The sequence below is a fragment of the Channa argus genome, chromosome 18 (genome assembly GCF_033026475.1).
Source record: "Channa argus isolate prfri chromosome 18, Channa argus male v1.0, whole genome shotgun sequence".
Taxonomy (NCBI): domain Eukaryota; kingdom Metazoa; phylum Chordata; class Actinopteri; order Anabantiformes; family Channidae; genus Channa; species Channa argus.
In genome coordinates this window covers 13,779,820-13,806,991 of record NC_090214.1, presented here as the reverse complement: position 1 = coordinate 13,806,991, position 27,172 = coordinate 13,779,820, and the positions used below count along the sequence as shown (strand labels likewise).

Below are 27,172 nucleotides of genomic sequence, written 5' to 3'. Positions count from 1 at the left end.
TGCAACCCTACAGTTCTTTTGCAAACTCAGGAATGGATCACAAGTTTTACTTTTGTTTTATTTTTAATGGGAGGGAAAATGATCTCATATTGCACATTTGGTGAAATGGAGCCTCAAAATACTCGAGCTGGGACAGAGGCAGGTTTACATGCTGAGAAACATTTACTACGAACTGGAACTTAAACAGAAGAGTTTCGCTTAGGAGGCTGTTCCATAGTGATAGGGTGGTGCACCACATATACAACAACTGATATTGTCATAAAATGTCTTCTAGGAATAAATATTGAAAAAATATGAACCTAAGGGTTCACCCAAGTGAACCCAAAAACTGATTGTAACACTTTGATAGTCAAAGCTGATCCTTACAGTGTTGTTGACTTAGATTTACTTTTCATACACTATGACACATTTTTGTTTTCATATATTAGGAACATTTTAATTGTTTTCACGTGGGAAAGTTTGACGAATCGACAAGATAGAGATAGATAGAATGATATTAGGACCAGGCAGGTAATTGAACTAGCAAGTGTTACAAGCTGTCTGGGACTGAGATTCAGAATTATGGCTGCTGCACTACAGCAGACACAGCAGTGTAAAGTTATGTAAAGTTGTGACTGTGTCTCATTAACCCTGATCTTTTTTTGTAACATTCACTGATCTTGTTTGCAACCCGTCTCTTTTTCACTTCAAACATTCATTTAATTAGAGAATCCAAATGCATTAGTTTAGAGACGATAATTTGGAGATCATAATTTATTTACTTTAGGTTATTTTTTAAATTTTGTGTTGCCTCATTTAATGAGCAACTCTGTTTAACAGTTGCTGTATTGTTATTTGTTAGTTAATTCCCTGAGTTTACTGATCTAATCATATTCCAACACTCAAATCAGCTCTTCTTCACTTGCCCAGTGCAGGCATTAGAAAGACCTGTTGTTCCTGATAGTGTAATAAATCAAAGTCGTGTTAAATCAGATACTATGTAAAAGAGAGGTGAACATTTTATGAAAAGCATAGTGCAAATTTGCTTTGCATGCCCAAGTAAGGTGTGTTGTAACATATATTTAACCTTTTGACATGACGTCCCCCTAAAAGCATGACACGTGGCAACTAAAACTAGAAGCCAGATGTAAAATAATTGTAACAATTAATTTGAAAATACTTCTGGTTCTCTGCTTGTTTTCATCAGATGCCCTTACAGTCTTAATTAAGTTTTTGACAGGAAACTTTTAGTCTGCCCTCCTCTATCTTTCTTTCACACACTCTCTTCTTCCTGAATAAATTAAACTAAAACTAAAACATAAAAAGAGCTTTACATATATATTTTCCCCTGAAGCTGTGCTTGAACTTTATCCTGTGCCACTCATGATGTTCTTTAGTTCTGCTTTAGAAGTATACACAGGAAAAGTAAAGAGTCCACACTGGTATTTTATGCTGAACACGACACAGCACATATGACACCACTGCAGTTGTTGAGGCAAACAAATTAGCACCATAGCATCAAAGCCTTCAATAAGGCTTCTCATTATGATTCAGAACAGCAATTCTCTGATGTTAGACATAATTTTATGCATTCAGACTGTGTTTGTAAATGCTGTATATGTGTGTTTGTGTCTGTGCTTAACTATTTGTGTTAATTAGTTATTGAAGAGGACTCACTCATCTGTGTCTGTCCACATATTGTTTATCAAAGACCTGGAGTAGATGAATTTGTTGTTCTGGCCAGAGTCTGCACTCATTTATTTCTCTTATTTCATTACCTGTTTTTTCAAGAGCCCAAAGCCCCATTATTATCATCATCAAGCATCATTATATTTTGGCTTAATATAATTGATTCATGCACAATTTTTAAACTTGGTTGCAGTTTTCAAATTATGTTTTGAGTTGTCCGGAGTTGTTGAGGTAGTAGAATGTTGCTACCTTGCAGTTAGTGCACTTATGTTTATTCATATTTTTATCCAGTCATTTTTTATCTTCTTCTAATTGAATTTAGTCAACTTGTGTGAAGCATTTTAACAGTACCCAATCTCACCTAAACACAGTGACATCCCTGTACATACATAATTTAGTAGATTAGCAGCATGTTGCTGAACTCGTTGGAAGGTTTTACAGCTTTTTACCTCCTATGAGCTACAATGTCAGGGTTTAATTAGTTGCTGGCTCCACAAAAAAGTTTGATGTGATTTTTCGAGCAGTGTGTGAAAATAAAAAGTTGTGGTTTTGTAGACAGCACAGATGCAACCTACCGTATAGCTTCCACACTTTGAAGAGGAACTTAAATCTCCTGTTGCCTGTATGGATGCAGTCATTTTCAGTTTATTCCACAGATAAACATACAGCATGTTTTGGCATGTGTCTGTTTAAAAAACATATTTAAACATATTTAATTTTTTATCATTCACAGTGTATTTATTTATTTATTTTCCACTTCCTCATTTTCCTTTGTGCATTGCATTGTATTGGGTGACTCAAAAAAACACTACTGTGTGTACTAGTTTGTATAGAAGATGATTATCGCCACTGCAAAAATTCTATTTGATTTCTGACTTTTTGTTGACAGAATTCTGAGTTTAAAGTAATATTGATGGAAAAAAGTAAGTTGGGCTCTTCCATAGGTCTGAGTATAGTTAGTATAGTAATATAGTAAGTATATTAGTATAGTAATATAGAATAAAATAGAGTATAGTAATATTTTTATCACTTTCTTAAAGTTTGGATATGTGGAGACACATTTACAGTTTGGAAACTGTGATGGATGGATGTTTATAGACAGCAAAAACGGTGTTTATTGGATATTTAAAAATTATTATCATTAACTTCCTTTTTTTTTCTCCCCAAAATATTTGGCCAACCTCGGCATTTGTTTAAATAAGAGATATAACATTTTTTGCCCTGTGAGACTTCTTTTCAGCGATGGTGATGAAAAACTTCACTGTAACGCTTCCGGAAAACAGTGTCATCACTTATGTTCTTTGTTGATTTATAGAGTCTATTTAATTTCCTTGCTATCTTTTCAATTCTTTGACCTCTCCCACTCACCCATGGCATTACAGTTTGAAACCTTTTCAGAAAGTTGTTGAGGGTCAATTCAATTCCCCTATAAACTTTTCCCAGTTCTTTAGCAAAGCCAAGAATAAAGAGGCAAATATCCACCTACAGAGAGCTTCACTAAGGCTAAGACATTCACTCAATAGGATTTCCCCAGCGCTGTCAATACACCAGGGTTGCCTTGCTATCGATCTGTGTCACTCACATCGGATGAGTGCTGATCAGAAAGCTGCTATGTGCCATCTTTTATTGGCTGTCAGATCATAAGTAGGGAGGAGGTTCAAGTGAGCTGAGAGATGAATGAGGAGAGAAACAAGACACAGAAAACCCTTAGGGGACAAAAGTCAAGTGAGAAAGAAAAAGACCAGTGCACAGCTCAGATTCTTCCATCATTCAGAGGCTGTATGCTACAGAACCAATCTATGCAGTCAGTTGGGCGGCTGTGATTGGCAGCACCTCCACAGGTCTCAAATGGAAATGGAGTTACAGTGTTACCCTTCTGTTTTTGCTGGATTGTGTACCATTACTCATCCACATCATTCTTTAAATATGAAATATCTCCAAAGTCTGTATCATAATCATTACAGATCTTGCAGTAATATTTGTATGACATTTGTATTAAACTAAAATCAAGATCTGATTATGAAAAGATATATACACACACACACACACACACATATATATATATATATATATATATATATACTTCTCTTGATCTTTTGTTTTTGATGGACCAATTAAGCTCTATCTGTTATAATCAACAGATGGAGCCTCAAATGTCCCTTACTATGTGTGGCTCGAGCAGCGAATGAGAAAGATGAAAAGAGCTAGAGGTATAAAAAAGAAATAAGAAGAGAGGCGTCACAATGGCCTGGTGGCCTATGGCTGAGACTGCCAAACATTTGTGAATGTTATGTGTGTGAGTGGCTGAGAAGCCGATGTTTCCAATTCTAATCTACCATCTATCTCTATATCATATACTGGAAGCAAAGACAAACACACACATACAGAAATTGTGAAATAAAGCCTTACAGTAGTTAACATCTGATTATATGTGTCTATGCACATGAACAAGGACACATACAATGTGAAACTGGAACAGGTGTAAGACCTTCTCGGCAGCTTTGAGATATTTGTAGTCCTTTAAATGCCTGGGATGATCTTTCAGTTCTGTGTCTACTGTTTCCTTCCAGGACTGGCTGAGCAAGTTTGGCTACCTCCCACCCCCTGACCCAGTGACTGGTCAGCTTCAGACCAAGGAGGCCCTGACCAAGGCCATCAAAGCCATGCAGAAGTTTGGAGGGCTGAAGGAAACTGGAGTCTTAGGTATGTGGCTGTGTTTTTTTTGGGTTTTTTTTGGAGGGATCATGTGGGGGAGTTGGGTAACTTCAGGAGATAGAGGTCACCACCAACCGCAGGGTCGGGCTTTGGTCCCTGGCTCGCCCTGTCCATATGTTGAAGTGTTCTTCGGCAAAACACAGAACCCCAAGTTTCTTCTAGTGGACCAATCAAGCACCTTGGCAGTTGCCATGCTTGGGGTGTATGTGTGTACGTGTAGGAATAGGTAAAGGAATAGCAACATTTGGGTACTGATAAAGTAAAAGCACTTTGTAAGTGCTGTTCATTTACCATTACCTGTAGTTGTATTGATGCTAAAAGTATTGGCAGAATGTATAATGTTATTCAGTCCCATCATGAATATTACACTGAACAACATTAGACATTACAGCACCTCTAGGACTTAATTAATTAAACTCTCCTCCTATCTGCCTTCCTCTTTAGACCAAGCCACACTGGGCCTAATGAAAACACCCAGATGTTCTCTTCCAGATGTGTCTGAGGCTGAGGGGTCAATGGGCCGCAGGAAACGGAGCCTTATTCCTCAGAACAAATGGAATAAAAGGCATCTATCGTGGAGGTAGGAAAAATGAAATGTAAGGCATGATACAGCTGGAGTTAGTGAGTTACTTTAACTCAATCTGTATTATTTAATGGAAACAAGCTTCATCCTATCAAAATAATTAATTCTACGTTTCCTGGACTTGACTTAACATCACTAAATTACTCATATTTCCAGACCTAATGTCAGATCTCTGTGGGCTTTATACACACACACAAACTCACAAAAACATTATCTAGACAAACTGCTTTCGACCATGTCTGACTTTGTTTTTAACTCAGTGTCCTTTCATATTTTCCCTGCTCTCTCTATACTTTTCTATCTCTCTTCTTTCTCTCTGTTTGCAACCAACTCCCTCTCTTCTCCCCACACAGTACAGTAAGTTATAGTAGTTGGTGCTTACAATACTGAAAATAGCAAAATGCAAATAGTCACAGAGATTGAAGGTCACTAGCTCCTCTCCCACACCGACAGTAGTGTCCTTCTTCCTGAACTCCGACTTCCTCCAACTTCTTCTAATATTACTGTAGCATTAAATATGGTTTAATTGCAGCTTTTGTAATTTGAAAATTGTGGTCTGTTAAATTGTGATACATAAATTGTCCAGTCCTAGTGGATGTAATCCTAACAATGCTGTACAACTGGCAACTGGAGTTGCTTAAAGTTCTTGAAGACATATTCACCTCTCACCCAAAAGATCTCATAAGTACTAACTAAGTGGCTTTGAGTGACAGGAATATAGGTCCTGGGAGTTGTAACGTTGTTGTATGAATCGGGTGTGTGAGTGATGAAAAAAACGCATTATAAGTGTCTGATATAAGATCTGTCAGTTACAGCTGCATAAATTGAGTATTGGCTATCTGAAGAAGAATCCGTTTCAGCTTAGTTTGTTTTCTACAAATAAGAACCTCTGAGCTTAATTCAGTTCTGCACAGTGCAATTAAACATAAAACAAGAATCCCAGCATTTTTGTCGTCCTCCAGTGTTTTTTCCTTCGGATCAATTCTGGACCAAACATAGGGCACTTTGTCGAAGTGGCAAACTGATTATGGAGAACATTTAATAAACACATTTGTTTTCTCAGATGATGCAGAGAGAGTCATCAGGACTAAGATTCCTCATTAAATTTACAATAGAAAATGCCCTACTTGCCAAAATCCTCTCATTATTGCAAAAAGTTCATGAAAGTTCATGAAAACAAGTATTGAAATGCAGTAAAAATCATTAAAGTCCTGAAAGCACTACTGCAGCATAATCCAGGCCTCTGTTAGTTATCAACATGTTTGGTACATTCCAGCTTTAATGGTTCAGAAAATTAGATGCATGACTCCTGGAGAGCAAATGTTTTGTGACAGAGAGATAGTGTTGTGCAGTTTTCCCTGTGATAAAATAATATGGTCATCTGTGACATCTGCAGCACCTCAGCAAGTGTTAGACAGCAGAGGAGGCAGTGAAACATATGGTTGGTCTGGGCTGATTCACGCACACACACTATTAGGGGTGACTCAACAATTAGCTGCCATAAGCTGGTGTGTGGGCCTGTGTGTGTGCAGAATATGAATACACACGTGAATTTAAAAGTCGAAACACACACACATACTATATATGCACGTACACACAGGCAGCCTCCCACCTGGTGGGCTTTAACTTCCTCTGCTTTGTACTGCTGCCAATCATACACTGCTCCTGTCAGCTCACTCCACTCTGAAGTAAGACAGGCTTGTCTTCAGTCCAGTGAAACACCTTTGTATTCATAGCTCTCAGATTTGTAGAACAGTGTGCAGGAACTGTTGTGGATTATGGGTTGGCTTCAGATCCAGAAAGATTTTCATATGGTACAGATTTTCAGTAAAGTGCCATAACAAAGCATTGATATTCTGCATAGATTGGCTTCCACTGTAATTCTCAGGGTGTGCTTTATGCTTCTGTTTTCCACTGATGTTATACCACTTGCATAATGATTCCCACGGCTTGGTTCAGAAAATTATTTTTATCATCTAATATTTCATGGTATCTCTACTTTATTAGATTATATGGGCAAATGGCAGGACTGACAGAAAGTGAATAATGCGCAAAACAGCTAATGAGTCAGATGCAATCTGACAGGCATATTAGATGTTAGTATGCTGATCATCTAGTCAGATCAGTCAGATTAAAGGACTATATATATATATATATATATATATATATATATATATATATATATATATATATAAAGTTGGAGTAAAATATATTTTAACCTCTTCTCATGAAATTATTGTCACAATGTTATTTATTCTTGATAGAAGGATATGTCACAATTAACCTTTTATTAACCTTCAAAAAAGATGAATATGTCTGAAAACAATATTCTTCCAACTTTGTGGTCAACATTGTCTATATACTGTATATATCACTAAAACATACTATACATATTGCATTCATTTGCCATTTACACTATTTCTTAGTGCAGCTATGATGGCAATGTATGCTAGTAGATTGTTTTTTTGATGTGTTACACCAGTGTATTCATTTTCTCACATAGCGAAAAAAGTTTGGTGGCAGTAGTCCTTAGGTATAAAATTGTATCTGCAGAATTTTTTTACTGCTTATTTCATCTCAGATTTATTCGGGATTTATGGGACCAAAGTTTAAACCAGTTAATACCTAAGAGAGAGACTGACCAGTGAATGATGTACAGTACAACATTAACTTTCCCTGTAGTCATAATATGGCAGCTGTCACGAACATAATCTTATGATCTTTTACACTTTAGGAGCACTGCAACAGTAACTCAGTTAAAAATATGACTTGTTATAAGAGCCCTTGATCTAGCACAGGTCGGCACCATTATGTCAATATCATACCCATTTATTGTTAGAAGTGAAAATTAATTCCTGATTTAGCTCACCACCGTACGATTGACACCGTCTGACTGACTGGTGCTACACACTCCCCTATGCTTGTTCACACTCATCCATCATGTCATTACAGTGTGTTCTTAAAATGTGCAGAGTAGCAGGTGAGTGTCAGTTATTTTGCAGAGGGGGAAAAGATAAGGAGCTGGGCTGAGTAGTCTTCATTTTAGGATTTGGATTCTAGTAGTTTGCTCTTCCACTATAGAGATATAAATAATTATTTTTTTTGTGACGATGCCTGGGAGATTTAATCCTAATTTAACCCCTGCGTACCATTTTTCCTTTTCTGCCGATACACCACGCTACACTTAGCCAAGTATGTTACAGACACTAACAGCTGAGGAGTGCAGCGGCCCACTGTTAGCTCGTTATCTCATATTGTTAGCCCATTATCACAGCAGACAGCCTGGCAGTCATTAGCAACCCGACTGATAACTCAAACAGAAAGGTCTGGAGAGCTGAGGAGGACAGCGAAAAGATGGGGAAGAAGTTGAAGAAAATGAAGAGGAGAGAAACAAAAAAAAAAAAGCGAAATGAAGGAGAATCTATTTCTGAATCTATTTGGTGTAAAACTGTTGGTACGATATTTGATTAAATGCTGGATTGCAAAATTAGTGAAAGTCATCTGTCTCTTTACACTTCTGCTGTCGTCTTTCTCAAGTAAATGACACGAGTGCAAGCATGAGAAAGGCAAGAAGAACACTCACGTAATGACCATGAAAATTCATCATTGACGTAGGTCCACAGTTGCATTGTGCTTTTTACATTTTAGAGGGAATTATTATTGCATTAACATACCCCAAGGCTCAAAGCCACTGTTTAATGAGACCTGCATGGTGTAGTCATTGCGTAGCACACTAACCCAGAGAGGCTTATTTATAAAGAGGAGGACCGTGTTCAAAGTAGAAGGTGGTTGGTAATGAGAGTATTAAGTAAAGCCATAGTCATAACTCATCAGCAGGAGTCCATCAAAGTACTAATTGTATCCATTTCTCACAGTTGTTATTGAGAAATAAGAAAGGAAAGCAAGTAAGAAATGCAGCTGTATCCAAAGGCGTGCTATGTTATACGCTCCGGGACTATGAGCATATCATAAAGCTGTGAGCGCTAATGGCTGGACATTTTATTGCATGACTGTTTTCATTCTCTTATTCCTTGTCCAACAGTGAAATATTACAATGTATCAGGTTCTTACTTTAACCAGTTCCTGCACTATTACTGCTAAACTGGAAAAAGCTGAACTGAAAAGTTAAAGTCATTTCATTTCAATAATACAGGGATGTCCATCGTTTCTCTTGAAATATTTAAAAGAAAATACAAATGTCTACACACGGTTTCGTCACATCACTGTTGAAATAAGTGTTGAAAAAAATAATTGCTGCTGTTCTTCTAGCCAGGAAAAGATGTTGCTTCCGCAAGTTTCGCTCAAAAGTATCTGAGGTGTCTCTATTACTGGTCACTCACAAATCCATCATGAAGCAGTTCTGCCCCACAGAGGAGTTTATTGACATCGTACTACATAATTCTGCAGTATTGAAGTCCTCAGCATTCATCTCTATGCTCCCATTTGAGACCACCAACCTGTGAAATTGCTTGGTGGAACCTTAAGAATAACTGTAAATCTCTTATTGAGTGTTATACTATTAGGGACCCACTGTATTTTTCTCCAGATTTCACATTGTCGTCTTGGAGGTGGTGACTGTGATAGTCAGGATAGACAGAGAATGAGAAATTCAGAAAGAAGGAGATGCCGACTGAAAATGTGAGAGAAAGATTTTTGGGGAGAGGGGAAACTTATGTAGTCTTTTATTTAAGTCCCTTTTATCCTCAGCCTCAGTGGCATGATGTGTATGTGTGTATTTCACTATGAGGAATGTCTAGTCTAGTTTCTCTGTGATCAAAACACTTTTTGTCCATGATGGTGTCTTAGTGCTGCAATGTGTTGATTTACTATCGCGTGCAAGCACGTGAATCAGCGATGACATATGAGCTTTCAATTTGCAGGGTAATCAGCTTAAGTCTGCAGAGGGTAACAGCACAGGAGGTCTGTCTGTGTGTGTGTGTGTGTGTGTGTGTGTGTGTGAGTGGGTGTGTGTGTGTGCGTATGTGCGTGGGTTTGGGTGGTTGTGCGTGTTTGCATGTGCATGTACATTTTACCATCACTTTTGATGTCAGCTTGTGTTTCTATGGAGAGGCAGAACCACAGGAGGTAAGGGCTTGCTGAGAGGCTGAAGGCAGGGGAGAGCAAGAGTTTTCATCTGTTTCTCACACTTACCCCATCCATTCCTCCTTTTCTCTTTGCCTCTCTTCATGTTAATCATCACTCTGAATCCATGTGTTAGGAGATTTTGTGTGTGTGCTCGCATATAAACACTTGTGTGTTTCCATATCAGCCTAAGTCATTGCACAAAGGACCTACTCAGACACACATTTTACCTACACATAAGTCTGGTTTACTCCCACTCCTTTGTCCAGTGAAGCTGAAAAATGTGCCAGGGAATTTAATAGGTCAAGAAAATGAAGTCCACCTTAATCAGCCTTCTGTCCATTCAGCTAATTTCAAAGTCCATTAAATCACGTTTTTCCAATCTTTGCTGCAGGAAGTAAGATTGGTTGCAGACCTGTCTCTTGCTCACCCCCATATACCCCATACTCTGTGTGTTGTCATTTAAGTAAAATGCTGAAGTGACTTGGAACACGACTTTGAGTAAAATTGGATTTAGAGCTGAAACCATGAACCCTTTGTTACCTTCTTCTTTACCCGGAAGAAAGTTTGAACTACAGAAAATGAGGCAGATTTGTTGTGGAAGGTTATGTGGATGCCTGCTGTTAATAAATCAACTATTGCAACACTTGGAAAATACATCAGCTGGCAAAGTGTGATAGTGCTGCGTTTGTGGTAAATATGAACATGCTGATCAGCATTTCTTAATAGTAGAGTGTGGGTAGCATCTGCAACTTTTGTAATTGTGCATACTTGTTTGTGTTCATCAACATATTAATGCAAAGTTGTAATTCTCCAGCCCAGGATCTCTACAAGTGATATCCATCATACTGCTTATGTTAGTGTGCTCACAGCCATAAACCTTACGTAAATGTTTGCTGCCCTGAGTTTTGTCAGTCAGGCCTTGTATGGCTGCCATAAACCATCTGCTGGAGCTTGTTGGAACTGTATGAAATCTGATGGGGGACCCTGAAGACACAACTCAGGGCTGAAGAGGGAAACCCTTCCTTGGCTTTGCAGTTCTTTTCTTATGTTTTGAGAGAATTATGTGTAATTAATATTGCAGCTAAATATAGTAAAAGAGGACTATTGATACAGCATTGTTTTTTGTTTTTGTTTTTTTGCCATATTATCAATTGTTGCCTATTAGTCTATTTATAATTTTGAATAAATTTTTTTATGTAAAGTAAAGCACTAGTTGAAGTACCTAAACCTCAATCCCTCACTTAGACATTATCAACATAAAAAAGACAATCTCATATGTCTCACTCCCTGTCTCATACTCACAGCCCTGCACTGTCTACCTCGCAGGTCTGCAACAGAAGCAATTGTTCTGAGACTTTTGTAATGAGTAACTTTAGTTTTCTTTCCTTTGAGCGGCGTGGTAAAGAATAGGAGACATCAGATACTCTTGTCACAGATGAAAATGTCTCTGTGTGATCATTGGTCTCTTTGAATGTAGTAGCCTGTTGAAATGTGGAACTTAAGGACTTGTTATTTTCCTTGAGAATAAACTATTTAATTCTGACTAAAGTTAGAAATATGGAAGATGAAGCCATAGAGAGTTGTCAAAAAGATATAATATACTGTATAGAAGTGGAGTATCTATGTGCCTTTCTCTAATTTTAGGTCTTTATTTTTCTAATTCTTAACATTTTTTACATGTTTTTACTAGAAATATGTTCCAAAAAACAACTTAAATATAAGAAGGTGCTGCCAAAGCCCAGACTCATTAAACAGCAATGCAAGCAGTAGTGTGATGTTCATTTCCCCAAATGTCCCCAAAAATGCTGTTCAGTGGCAATTGGACCTGCTTTTAGCTTGTGAAAACGTTTTACCTCTGGGCTGAGAGGGACCATGCACATACTATAATAAGGACTTTTTACTAGGCGGCTCGCAGGATAAAATCTGCATCTCACTCTGACATTTGCGTTCTCATAGACACCGCCTCGGTATTAAGTCAAGAGAAATTCAAGATTCCAGTGCATGTGTGAAAAACGCTTGAAATTCATTTCTGGACCTACGAGAACATTCATGTGTGTAAATGAATTTTGGGCCCCGCTATGTAACTAAAATGCACACACACACACACACAATAATGGACAACAGCAGTACATTTTGTCTTTCTCTGACACCCTTTGCAGATTGAAAAACATACAGACATCCAGCTTTGCTCACCTGAAGGGTAAGCATTAACTTTCAATCCCCTGTGAGCTGTAGTCTGTCAGGGTTGGCACAAGTTTTCCGAGTTAGTCTCAGTCAGCAGAGTACTGGATAAACTGTCCTACTGTCCTTCTGTCCTCCTATTTCATCAAGCTGAGAGCACCTCCAACTGTCTTGGTATGGTCATTAACTACTTAAACAAGTGTAAATCCCACCGGGAAATATTTGAAAAACAGTAGACATCGAAAAAGCAACCCACTATCTCTAAAAAATTATGGTTATATTGGATAAATCAGTTGTCTTCAACCCAGAACAAAGAGCCCTGAGCCCGCCATTAATCAGAACACAGAGGGAAAGATAAAGAACCACGAAAGATAAATGAACCTTTGAAACCATCACTGTGAACTGCTGCTGTACCTTCACCATGACCAGAGATCCTTCGCTGGTAAAAGGGCAACGAAAGAAAGAAAGGAATGAAAAGGCTGTGGGGGGGAAAGCTTCAGCGAGAAAGATGAGTCACCAGTGCTCAGCAAGAAGTCATGAAGAATTCATAAAGAATTCAAGTATGAATTGAAACAAATGTCAAACAAATCACTCGTTTGACAGAAACTTGGTTTCCAAGATGCCAGATTCAACAAAAGAAGAAACAGGAATGACAGAGGGCTTTTGATGAAAAAGACTGTTTGTAGTGATAGAACTTTAGTCTCTGAACTGATTTGTGATCTTAATGTTTACCATGATTGTCACTGTGTAAGTTTGACAGTCCCTTAACTGGGGCAGCTTGTCATAACTGTTCCAAAATAATAAGGCTCTTGTTGTATTATTGTTGTGGCATACAATTTGTATATGAGACAGAAAAGGAAGAGGATTACAACTACTACACTAACATTAAAGTACAAATCCTTAAGATTTCAGTCCTACTTGTAACAACAAGTAGGGTTTAATACTGCATTTAGTGATGACAATTGTGAAGGTGTTGATTGGGAAGTGCTGGAAGATTAGCCTCCCATAACTAGTATCAAAAGACATGTCTGCTTCCAATAAAATCTTAAGATAAAGCAAGATAACTCTTTATTGATCCTCCATGGGGAAATTTGCAAGGATGAACCAAGTTCGTTCATTTTGTGCTTTGTCATTTACACCCCTGAAATAGCCAGCTTGAGAAGTGTAGGATTTAGCAGAATTTGGGCTGATCTGGGACACTTCCTATTGAAGATAAAATCAATTCCTCCAGAAATTTGCAATGTTGCGATTACAACCAATCCCTCATGAATTCCTTATGGCCTTACAAATTAAAACATCCTAAAAACAATCGCAATAAGCATCACATATTTTTTATTTAGAAAAACTGTCACGGAATCAGGTATCACGAAAACGTCTGGAGGGACTGTAAATTCATTCTGTGTTTGATAAACACATATTCCGATATCTTGCAAATGAGCCACTTCATTTAGATGATTTTGTTCTGCAGCTGAGATTAAGTTAACAAATGTGTGCTGGGAAAAAAATAAATAAATATATATATATATATATATATATATATCTTAATAAATTAAAGCACCAACCAAATTGCATAGATTCTCTAGAGTATGAGAAAACCAATTCATAAGCCACGTTATCCAGGATTTACTGAAAAGTCACAGCTCAGCTGTAGTTCACCTCACTCTATGTGCACTCACCTTCAACTCTCTCTGAAGAGTTTACAGTCCTTACTTACCACCTCTTCGTTCACCATTTCACTGTTTTGCTATTTTTCCTATGTGTTCATTGGCGACTTGCAGCACAAATAAGTAAAAAGGCTTGTTTGGATGATGACCGTCTTTGTTTTGGTGTAGGTACATGCAAAAATTGATGTTTTCTCAAGGATGTTTTATTGGTAGATTCTTACCTGTCTTCTCTTTTTTCAGTTCAGTCTTACACCACATGCTCCTTTCAGACTCAGATACCACTAACGTCTGTGTGTCCTTGTGCAATTTGTTGTTCCTTCTTGTCCTCGGGTCTGTCGGTGACAATCAATATGTGAATCACTGTCCATGTTGAGTCACATCCTTTCATGACTATGGTAAAATCTTATCTTACTTTATGCAAGCCATGACACTTTGTTCAATACATACAGTATAGTGCATCTAAGCATCAAATAGGCTCAGGAAAACCTTGATTACCTACAATGTTAGTACTGTATATACATTAAATATGTTAGTAGTTGAAAGTAGTCAATTTCCTGTACTCCAACACGCTTTTGTATGTATTACAAGAATGAATAGATACAAATACAGTGATTAGGGACAGGGACAAATAAAGCGATCTGTGTCACACAGAGCTGCGTAGCTGCCGACTGGTTCTGACCGATCCATGTATTTCTGTAGTGATTACATCTCGTATCTTCTTAATTTTTATTTAATAAAGAAACTCCATTAGTAAACAGCTTCACTCATTTTACCATTGAGTTTGAAAGTTAGCAGATTGTAAGTTAGTTGTGGTGGTAAAATGAGGAGGAGATCTTTGCTTCCAGCTGATGAACACTGAAAGTAGTCCTGTGGGGACAAAGAAGGCCAGTGCAACATGTGAAGGCAAAAGAGGAAGCAAGGACTCTTAGGTGGAGGGAAATAAAGAAGGAGAACAACTGAAGGGGGACATTTAGGCTGAACCTAGCATGATGTCTGAGGGCTTTTGGGTTTATTCCTTTCCTGTTTCACTGTAGCTGTCAGAAAGAAACAGTGTGAGAGATGTTAAGATGGTGTGAGGTAGGAAGACGGTGAAAAGCCGATGAGCTGAAAGCTGATGCCATAATCTCTTTAAGTGCACATTGTTTTCTCAACATATTGTCTGTTTATGTGAGCAGCATGAGCATCTAAGCATGAAATACAAAAACCAAAGGAAGCACATAAAATATGCAAACTGGATTTTCTTTGTTCGTTTGTTTTGTTTTGTCTCATGTAGGTCTCTCCCAGTGGCAAATATAGTTGACCTTTGTGACTTTATGCAATTCACTGCTAATGCTGTCCTGCTCCTCCCCCTGCCCAAGGTGAAAGAAGTATGCAGATCATTTACCTGAGTAAACCTACCAAAGTGTAGAAACACTGGCAGACAAATGGCAGAAACATTGGCTCAAAAATAAAGAAAATATTGTCCATACTATAATCACTTTGAATTTTACCAAGAAAATGATCAATAAAGTCTTATGCTAATGCTGTATTTTGTTTTAATAATATGAGTCTAATAAGTTACTAAAGTTAAATAAATGAGGTTTGCCTCTGAATCAGATGAAGTGTCCTAAAGTCCTTTTTTTCTGTCTCCTGTGCACATTCTTTCCCAAAATTTTATTCTTTTTGTCTCTTCTCTGTCTTCATGTTTTTCTCTGATGTGTCACATACTCCTCTTCTATTTTCTCATCCCACGGATTTTACTTCTCATCCTTCCTCCTTTAATTTTCCTCCTCGTCTTGTTTTTGGTCCCTCATTACTTTTCCTCCTCTCCTTTTGCCCACCTCACCTCTCTTGTCTCCCTTTTTATTTAGTATATATTTCAAGTCTTCTGTTCACTTCTGTTCATCTTCAGTCACCTCTTCACTTATCCTTTTTATATTCTCCCAACCTATGTGTCTCTCCTCCTTTTTCCTTCTATTCTAGCTATCTAACATACGCCTTCTTTCTCCTGCTTCTGTTAGAGTGAGGACCTTCCCTAAGGATTCTGCCTTACTGGGCAGGGACACTGTTAGAGCACTGATGTACTACGCCTTGAAGGTCTGGAGTGACATTGCGCCACTTAACTTCCACGAGGTGGCTGGAAGTGATGCAGACATTCAAATCGACTTCACTAAGGCCGACCACAATGACGGATATCCCTTTGATGGGCCAGGGGGAACTGTGGCACATGCATTTTTCCCTGGAGAGCGGTTCACAGCTGGGGACACACACTTTGATGATGATGAGGCCTGGACCTTCAGATCTCCAGGTGAGGAATATTTCACTCTCTTGTATGGTAAACAGCAAATGTCTGTGTGTTTGTGCAAATCGAAGCAGCAATGAAATAGGCTCCTACAACACGTTTGTATCTTTTCTTACTTTAGGTCTGACTCATACAGGAACTATTTTCAATTTAACTTTTTCAGACATTTATCCTATGCTTTTTTGCTTTCATTATGATTTTAAGGTGGCCTGATTATGCATACATTTTTATTCTGGAACGATATTGTAATAATTATCAAGAATTTACTTATTTTTTTCTGTACTTTACTAAACTTTAGTAACAGAAGTAAGAGTTGTGTTCATATTCTCAACAGGAAGTCAAACATATTTCTAGTTGGGGTTGCCCTTTGTTACGTTATTTTAGGGATTTTAATGGACAGGATCTCAAGGCGGGAAGGAGAGTGTACATTCTGGAGACGTCAGAATTGCCTCTCTGCTATTTGCAGATGTGGTAACTTTGTTGTTGTTCATCACATTTTGACTTTTAGCATGTACTGGGGCAATTTGTAGCGAGTGTGACGCGGTTGGGAAATCAGAGGCCATGGTTCCCTGCTCACTACAGATAGGAAACGAGTTGTTGCCCCATATGAAGAATTGTAAAGATTTGATGGTCTTGTTCAGTCTTATGGGAAATTTGTTTTTAAAACTAAGGAGGTTGTTGATTTAATATGTGTGTATTCAAAAGATGATTAATTCATTAGTTACAGACAAAAAATAAATTTCCAATAATTAAGTTTTTTATCTAGCAAAACTGCCTAATATACGCTGATTCCAGTTTCTGAAATGTGAGGAATTGCAACTTTCTCTAAAGTTTTCATATGCAAATTAAGCTATCACAAGAATCAGACTCAATGTTAATCTGCTCTCCTCCCCCCACACCCTCCTACTCCATCTGCTATGCCTCCACTCTTTGCCCAGCACTTCAGGTAATCATCATTATGAAATTACATTACTGAGAATGTTATAAAAATAAAAAACAAAAGCCAACTCTGATTATTTAGAAAGTAGGGCAGTATTAAAACTTTTAGATGTGAATAACTCTCTACTGCTGGCAATACTGTCATAAGAAGGCGTCAACCTTTCCATGCCAAGGTAAGTTTGGAAGCATATGAAAAAAGACAACAATTTCCAAAACAAAGCTTGATACAGCAGCGTGAAGTCAAATTGGTTTGGGGTTGTGGACTTTTGGTCAGAACAAAATAAGTGGAGACCTCATGTGCAGAACTTATGGGGTTCTCCTTGGAAAGACTGTCACTGTCCAAACTGTCTTCTTATTGTAGTTTTTTTGTGGTTTGGATTTTGTTGAACGATTTGCTGACCCTTTCCAGTTGATTTCTGACCTGTGTCATTATTAGGTCTCTTTGTATTATAGATGGACTGTGCCTGTTCCAGTGAAACATTATTTTAGTGTATATTTTTGCTTCAAGCGGTGTGGGCTAATGGAATGGCTTATACAATGTTATCCTGAACGATCAGGCCAAATTTCTTTCATCAAACTGTTTTCAAAGAGCTTGATTAACCGCTGAGGGAGATGTGCAAGTCTCAAATGAGGACAGGATGACAGCAGCTCTAAATGAAATTCAATCAGCTCTGCCAATCACAAACAGACAACCTTATATTAGAAATATCCGTCATTCTCAGCTCCACAGCTCAGAACACAACACTGGTGCTTTGTGGTTCATTCATTAACTCATTCATGCCTTCACTCAATCACAACACAATTTCTATTGTTTGTGCCGACCGTCATTTACTTGTCTCTTTCACCACTGTTAAAAGCCCCAATATATATATGTAACATTTTACATACATAATTATACCATAATCATTATGAGGCTACACTGACATGTATTAGCAGATTCTCTACCATACCCACAGTGTGCCTGGATTGTCATATACTGGACTATGGAATTTTGGAGTATCATTCTGGAAATACTGCATTATGCTTTTCAGCATCACGTAGCTCAGTTTTCTCATAATACATTCATTTGTATGGCCAAACATGGCAGATGCAGTGTGAGGTTGACGTTTGATGAAGTGAAGATGAGAAAAAGAGAGAGTAGCTAAGTAAGAGACTGGAGCAGGGTAAATATTGAACTGGCGTTTACCCATTGGTAAGAGCTACAAGAACTAAAAGGATTCAAAACAGATGCCGAGCTGGCTGTTGGTTTGCAAAGTAACAACTTTTTAGGTGGCTTGTTTTGTGTAGTTGTGTTTGCTTGATGTTTTGTTGTGTTAGTGAAGTTTTAGTTTTTGATCATCCGCGTGTAATGTAGCAAACTTTGTAACACATGCACTTCCACTAGCTGCTGTATCGCTATGCTGTTGTGTCGCTTGTTGTGAAGTTTTACTTTTTTCCAGGGTAATTCAAGTTTATTTTAGTGGAATGCATTTCTATTTGTGCAAACACTGACTTCATTATAAAAAATTGCATGCACAGATACTTAAAGTGATAACTTTGTTGCAATGCAAGAAATTTGTTTGCGCTTAGCACTTACATTAAAACGAACAATATTGTTACAGAAAACTGGGGTTTCATCATAGCTTCACTGTCGTGGTGCTGATAGGGTTCATGGTCAGTGTAGCATTAGATAAAACTGAAGGGTCACATTTGTAGTTTTTGTTGCTGGCACAGCTTCAGCTTGTAAACAAATCTGTCCATGAGGATGTGTCAAACTGCAGCTGGTATTTAGAAACAGTGGTCTAAAAGTGATTTCCACCAAGTGATGGTAGCAGGACACAAATCACACCAAAGTGCAATTTCTCCTTAATGGAGGGTTTAACTGTGTGTGTGTCATAGTTATCTTACCAAAAATTATAAACTCCAGGGTTTTTGCTGTTTGTGTTTTCACTCTGGTTCAATCATTTTATTGGTGGTATGACCAAAGTATTTTATATTATTTTATCCCAATGGTCAGGTTCTACACCTCTGCAGTCTTGTCACTTAGCATCAACCTCATTTCCTCCCTGCTGTCCTTTTTGTTGTAATAGGAGGGAGGGTGTTGGCAATCTGCAAAGGGTGGAGGGAGCATTATAAGCTCACCCATCCGGATAAAGTGTGCGGATGGAGTGATCTCGTCACACTGAACGCATCATCAGGCAGAAGCCGTCTAGGTGCGGTCACACGAATGACAGCATAAATCATTAACTGTCCTTTTCTCTGACTTGCTTTCTTTATTCTTCCTTTCATCTGGATGACTGAACTTAGAATGACCTTCCTCTCTCCTCTGCCCAGTATCTCCATTCATCCCTTCTTTTTGAAAAATGGATAGAAAGCAGAGGAGAGAGAGAACAGTAAAAGATGAAGATGACGTGAGAAGCATTCGGCTAAAACGTCTCTCAGAAGTCACAAAGAGTGAAGTTAGGCACATAGTTTCATATTGGACTTGGAAACATCAGTTTGACAAAACAATCCCGGCTCAAGTTCCACTAATCAGTCATGATGTCTTTGGATGAGGGAAATTTCCTAAGCCCTCTGATTTGCTCTAACAAGTCTAATTAATATTGAATTACTCGAGAGCAAAGGCTGTGCCACTGTCATGCATATTACAGGTGATCTTAAATTAAGTAAAAAAATACTAGCAAATGAACAAGCATTAATTTGTCAAAACATGTGAGCAGAACCTGCAGTACCATAAGTTTTCCCAGGATACAAAACAGAAGTGCATGCATCATTATGGTAGGGTATTGAGTGAGTTAATATAGCACCAATCTAAAATAGACATTAGCATTTGATTTATATAATTTGGAACTGACACGCATAGGCTAATCAAAAACAGCACGATTGCTAGAGTAATATGAAAGTTTGAGGTAAAAAAGCCCCCACAAAAGGGATTCTAATGCATGTCATTTAATTTCAGCTGTATTCAGGGTTAGAGTGATAAACTACCCACAAATAACTTAACATGTTGTCAGCAACAGGATGCATGCTGTGTCATGGGTCAGAGTTTTGCACATAAGTTTTCTCCAATCCAGTGAGTTTCTGTAGGCTCCTCTTTGTGCTACAATTTCTGTTTGTGTCCCACACAGTAATGAAGGGGATCTACAGGTCTGAAACAACCTTGATAATACTAAATGTCATCTCAACAAGTCTAAAGCCAAAGGTGTTTGTAATGTACCTGTTTGAAGGCTGAAGGTGGCAAAATGCCTGACTTCTCTCTTGGCCCCAGCGTTTTGCTTGACTCTATAGTCTTGGTACACACATCACACAAATAGGGAAACCGTGCACACGTTTGTACATTTTCTCTTAGTGGTGCACAGAAGCCGTTTTGTAACGAAAAACTAAAGAGAGCTTGATGGACAATCTCAAATCTGGAATATTTTCTCTCTTTCCCCTTTCTTTGTCCATGCTTGTCAAACCGTCAGTTTCAAAAATGTAAATTGCACTATACATTTTGGGCAAAACAGCCAAGACATACACTGACCCTTTTCATTTTCGATAGAAATATCGCTGTCACATTTTGAATCAAAAGGTTTTCGTCTCAGGCTCAGACACAAGGAGTGGGTGTTGGTACTTTAGACATCTTTTCTATCAATTGTTCCAGTAATATGTTGCCAGAGAAAATAAATGGTATAATTTTCTAAATATATGTGCTGCTCTCAGATAATTGGTCTCTCTTTACTCTTTGTTAAGATAAAATTGAAAATAGTACCTAAGCAGGCCAACATTAATTGTTGCTGCCATATGTATCTACCACCATCTGCTTAAAAGTCCCTAAAGTCAATAGATGAAGGAATGCCAAAAAGTTTGTGATATGCCTCCTCTTATTCTAAGTGAAGCATTTTTCCTTCGAGGGGAAACAGAATTGCATGACTTGGCAGCCTCTTCCTATTTCTAACTACTCCTCTTTCTCACCCCACCTTCAGACTTCCCAAATAAAAAATTGCAGGATGAAAGATGAATTCATGACAAAATCTGACATGAATGCATCTTCTGGGATGGAAACAAAAGACAGCGAAATCTCTAAGTGTGCAGCTTTTATCAAGCATCTACACAGTAAGAGTGTTTTTACTACACGGACACAACGACAGTCGACGTATGTGATTTTCAGGGTTATGTCTACATTATCTTGTGTAATGCACTGTACAGAGCAGAGCTCAGTCATAGTAGAAGCATAGTAGAAGCATATAGTTAGCACTGATACTTTCTGTTGCTTCATTCTCAAAAAGTAGCCTTTTATGTGACAGTCATAAGAGGAAGAAGAAGCAAAGCACTTTTGACGTTATTTCAGTTACAGCTGTTTTTCACAAGGAAAGTTCCATTGTGCATTTTGACCTCATGTTTTAGATTAGAGTTAAAAGGTAAAAATGGTGTGTGTGTGTGTCTGTGTGTGCGTGCCTGTGCATGTGTGAGGGAAAGAGGGACTGTCTATTCCAGCTGGTGAATCTGTGATGGGGCCAGGACCTGCATGGATCTGCCTCCTTTGTTTTGTGCTGTCAGGGCCGTGAACCATATGTTACTGGACAACAGCTCAATCTGCTACAATTAGACCTCCCACCAGGCCCCAGCAGTGGCAGGACAAGCAGATGATGCTGTGGTGTTGCTGGAGTTAGTGTTTGAATGTGCATATTGAGCAAAGGAAGCCTCAGCACCAGCTGCGTAGATGTAGGATTTGTTAATGTGAGCACAGCAGTGAAGGAGGGGGGTATGACCTCATCATTATGACTCTAATAATGTTTTTTTTGTTGTTGTTTGTTTGTCCACTGAGAGAAATTTGTGAATTGGGATTGTTTTTGTAATTATAGTTTATTCATCAAAGTGCTTCCAAAAGAGTTCAGTTTTTCAGAAGGTCTCACAACCACCACATTCAAATGCTGTATCTTAGAACAAAAGTGCAGAGTTGCTCAACAACAAACAACAAAGTTTTCTGCCCTTGAAGGAAATTTTTCATTGATTTCTAAATAAAATGTATTGTCCACAATTACCATACAGATGCAAAAACCATAACTGAAGCTACTCTACTCATGTTTGGCTGCTTGTTAGCCTGCACCCTGGATTAGCTTGTTTGTCTGTCCCATATGTTAATTTTGGTCCCATCAATCTAGAAAAGTTTGTTCTGGAAATTAGTGGATTATGTCTGTAATTTCTTGCAAATTACAATGTTTTCCTTAAATAGTGGATTGTGATACCTTCAATTTCATTGAAAAATGGAATTTAAATATTTCGAAGTGTTACTAATGGCACATAGTTTGGATATATTCATGTCTTGGAAAATGTTTCTGATGAACACATGAGCTAGACACCACGCTTCATTGGGTGACATTTTTGCATTTCAAAAGATGTGGTCGACATATTTTTACCAAATGTTGACTCGTGTGCCCCAAATCAGCGTTTGCTCGCCTGCAGCCCATCAACTGCACATACATGTAATCTATGGGAGAGTTATGGCAGTTTGTGTAAGCGTTTAGAAAACACCCGTGGTTATCCTTCAATATGTTTGTGATAATTTTTAAAATGATATTGATTTTGAGGATGGATTGTCCCTGGGCAAGACACTGAACCCCTAACAGCCCATTCCCCTCCCCAGCTGTGCAGTGCCGGTCCAAGCCCGGTAGAAATTGGGGAGGGTTGCGTCAGGAAGGGCATCCGGCGTAAAAACTGTGCCAAATCAACATGCGGACAAATGATCCGCTGTGGCGACCCTGAACTCACGGGATAAGCCAAAGGACAAAAAATAAATAAAACATTTTTGAGGATGGATTGATTCTCCAAATTATTTTAGAGCGTTAGATGTTCTGTTTTCAATGATACTGCCTTCCTTCACTGTGTTTATTCTTCTCACAGGTAAAATTCAAATCCAGTGCGCCAAAGTTGTTCATCTGTAAATCAAGACTGCTATTTTTAACTGTTTTAATCTGTTGTAGACAACACCTCTCCTCAAATGGCTTTAATCAGTTCCCTGAAGACAGCTGTAAACCTAGAATTCCCTGTTCGTCTGTGGTGCTGCAGTAAGGTTCAGCTCACCTCTGCATTTGAATCCTTTGCTTAGCTATTTCAGTTTGCCTTCTCCATCACTCTGAGGCTGCTAGACTGACGCATTGATGGAAGGAAAGTTAATTAAACAACTCTTAATTTGTTCAAGTCACACTCTGCCAGCCTCACCTTGCCACTATTTCACAACATCCTTCACCACCATCATGAGCGTGTCTCAAATGTATTGTTTGGCTGATGTTAGTGTCACTGTTTCTATGTCTCTGCATGTAGGACAGGCCAAGTGAAGTTCTGACCAACGCAGTTCTGCTCCCACAGAGCCATCAGATTCATAAACTTCTTAGCAAACCTGACAAGAGCATGAAAAGATGTAAACTTGTTAGGTCAGCCCAGGAGGTAAGAAGTGAATGTTGGTGCTTCAGCAGATTGTAGAGCTATGTAATCGTCTTTAAAGAAATGAACCTTATCATACAAATCCGAGTAATTGACTTTGCTAAATCCCTTTCCCCATCTCCCGGTGCATTGTTCTCAACAGGACCCTAAATCTTGGTTCGCTAAGGCCATCTTTTAATGTGTATGATGATGATGAATAATGGAATATTAAGCACCACATTTAGCAGTTCACCCCTGCTGTGTTATTGATGGTTGTCGCGTCCATTAGGAGTTGCGAGAGGTCGAATTTCAGTGGGCTCAAATTAGCTGAGGTTTGGAAGTGCTGTTTTTGCTTTGACAGGCAGCAGATTGCAACTATTAATAATCACTCTGCCAGCAATCTGCTTCTGCAAACTGATTACCCTGACTAAAACAAAAGCATCATTAAGCAGGTGAATTTTTCATGACATTCAATTTTTCTCTGTTTATGCAACTGGAGTGCGCATGCATCCTTATGTGGATTGTTATGTTTCAGTGAGGATGTTTTTCTAGGTGAGGGAGAACAGCACTTATAAAGAATTTAACTAGTTGCAAATTGGACAATTAATTGTTACAATACTGTCATTAATATTAATTTGCTCTCCACTAATATTACATATACATTAGAGTGACATGTCACATTTAACCTTAAATTTTTTATTGTATTTTTACATTATGTAATCAGGTGAAATGTAAAGAGAAGAGAGGAAAAAGTGAGTAAAATGAGAAGAATCATTGACTCACTGCATCATGTTGTTCTGTGGTAATTTGTTGGAGCGTTTGGAGCAAGTGTAATTTATACCAGATTTACCACCACTGCATTTTCAGACTGATGCTTAAAGGAACTGAACAGACAATAACAAAATATTCAAGCACAATGCAGACTGCGAAAAAAAGAAAAAAGAAAACAAAGCTTCAAAACAATTCAGACCCAAAAAATACGATCAGGAACAATACAGGGACAAATAGAAGCAGTAAAGCAGAGTGAATTTTATCTCTAAAATTAACGAAATAAAACAAAAACTAACCAGTTTAGTTCTGTTGTCACCTACAAAGGGTACATACAGTATATTTTAGGGATTAACTGTACCTTTGTGTACCTTGCTTCTTGCCTAATGACAGCTGGGATAAGCTCCAGCCCTCCGCAACCCTAAACAGGATAAGAGGTTAAAGATAAGGGATGGATGGTTGGATGTATTAAATTGTAAGAAATCTCACAGCCAGAACACATGAAGAAGGGCAAGACTGAGATTTTTATGCTATAAATACATGCTTCTGTCTACTGAGTTTGGATGAATAGGAGGCAACAAAGCCATCAGGTTTTCTGTGTTAAATTTGAACAACTGGGCCAGTGGACAGACTGCATTGTGTGCAGATTTACATGATTTAAGACCAAGCTGAGTTCCTCTAGGATAAACACATATACACACAACTCTATCGAGGCTCAATGAACATGCGGGAGACTTACTTGTGAGTAGTTTGTTCTTTCATAATTCTAATGAATTCAGATTAGTTTGTAAAGATCTGTTTTCATTTTAACATGAACAATTGTTTTTGTAAATTTTTATCAAGAAATCTCGGTTTTATTGACCATGACTGAATGTTTTATACACCCTTTTTTCTACAATATAAATTGAGTCATTTTGTGTCCCAAAAGATTTTCTAGATCCATTATTCAGCTCATAATTGGACAGCTTCCTGTTGACTTTGTTGTATACATATAGGGAAATAACCCTTTTCTTTGCCTTCTGAATAGGTGGAGGTAGGAAAAGATGGCAAGATATTTTTTTATCAAAGCTGGCATTGCTACTTAAACCCATGACAAGTTTTAAATTGTTCTGGTAATGGATTGTCTGGTTGTAATGACAAAAATAAACACAGACATTTATTGTTGTACACAGCACTGGACTCCAGAATAAAAATAGGGGAAACAATCTTTTCCATAATTAATACAGAAACATAAATGTATTGTAAATGTAAATGCACCAAATCAAATGATGAGGTATATAGTAACAAGTACTGGCAGGAACCTTAAACCTTCACTGTGAGTGAGGACAGCTCCCAAGAGGACATTATTTGTTGAAAAATGGAAGAAACCTTGAGCAGATCAAATCACAGAGGAGGATAATAGAAAAAATATAGCCGGGAGTATTTTATTTATTTATTTTTTCAGCACAGCAACATTGGTTGCTGTTGTATATTGTGGTTCAGTTTACCATTCTGTGTATCTGTTGGAAGCAAGTAGGAATATTGATGAGGAGCACTGGTCTGGGCAGGAAGCTGTGTCTTGACTAGAATTATCTAGAGCTACTTCCTGAAGGGAGGGTTTGGATGATGTCGAAGGGAGAGCTTGTTAATGATGTTGAATGCTGTGGCCTGCAGTACAACATATTTGGGAGAATGGACATGTGGTCAGTTCTGGTTATTAAATGATTTATTTGCTCTGGTTGTGTCCCGTGTGGCCTAAACCAAAGAGTTTTATGTTGTGTCATGGTGGACTGGCTGTTGGCTGGGCTGCCACTGACTTTTGCATAAATTCACACAGTATCCCCAAATGAACCTTCTTGTGATTGAGTTGAATTTAGAAATGCAAAGGAGTGTATTGTCTCTGTTCACCAGTTTGGGTCTGAAATTGTTTTGCTTATTATCGTGTCATGTTGGGCTGTGTAACACCAAAACTGTTGTTAAATAATTGATCAGAAAAGTGGCAGATCAGAAGATGACTGCACCGAAACTTCGAACTATTCATGTAATTGTTAGGTGGAGAATTACACATCACTAGATAAAAATGGGCTGTGCCTCAAAACCCAGTTCTTATTTTAAAAAGATTTGCAACACAAAAATCTTTTCTACTCGTAAGTGTTCTTCCATCTACAGTTGGCTGCAAGAGTTTGCTTCCACTAATTTTAAAATGGCAAAAGGAATAAAACAAAGATTTGTTTTTCCTCAACATAATATTTAATACACATTCAACTATTAGTGTTATTTATCCACTTTTGCGCTGATCTATTTTTTAAATGTTTTACTAACTTGTTTATACACTTCTTATCCATTTTTATTATTTCTGATGATGAAAGAACATTTGTAGTTGAAGGTGCATTAATATTAATATTAGTTTTAGGTATAAGTTTGTATTTCTTCATATTGTAATAGCATGAACCCCTAACAGCTCATTCCCCCTCCCCATTGATGCAGTGCCGGTCCAAGTCTGGTAGAAATTGGGGATGGTTGCGTCAGGAAGGGCATCCGGCGTAAAAACTGTGCCAAATCAACATCCGGACAATGATCCGCTGTGGCGACCCTGAACTCACGGGATAAGCCGAAAGGAGAGTAGTAGTATGTCAAAAACCCTAAGACTAACTCAATAATAATGTTTTTTCTTTATCAGCTGTAAGAAAAATAGTCAAGGAATTTATTCATAATCAGTGGAAAAGTTCCCTTCCCTCAGTGCATTCCCCTTGACAATTTAAAGTTAATTAATTAATAAGAAAATTAACTTTAATTCATTTCAGATTGGGAACATTTGTACCAGCTGAAATAGCATTAAATATTATGTTGATGAAAAAATAATTTTTGTCTTACTTTTGCCATCTAAAAAAAGGCTGGGATCCAAACTTTTGCACCTCTGATTCCGTC

The 27,172-nt window shown here is 38.0% G+C and overlaps 1 protein-coding gene across 1 annotated transcript in view; it reads left to right on the top strand.

The window, feature by feature from the left end:
* Positions 1-27,172, top strand: part of LOC137104079 (matrix metalloproteinase-17-like) — a 56,487-nt gene that overhangs the window by 15,487 nt on the left and 13,828 nt on the right. Inside the window, exons 2-4 of the mRNA XM_067484909.1 lie at positions 4,239-4,371; positions 4,828-4,963; positions 15,897-16,183. Of these exons, the coding sequence (XP_067341010.1) occupies positions 4,239-4,371; positions 4,828-4,963; positions 15,897-16,183 (556 nt within the window). The remainder of the gene's footprint in view (positions 1-4,238; positions 4,372-4,827; positions 4,964-15,896; positions 16,184-27,172) is intronic.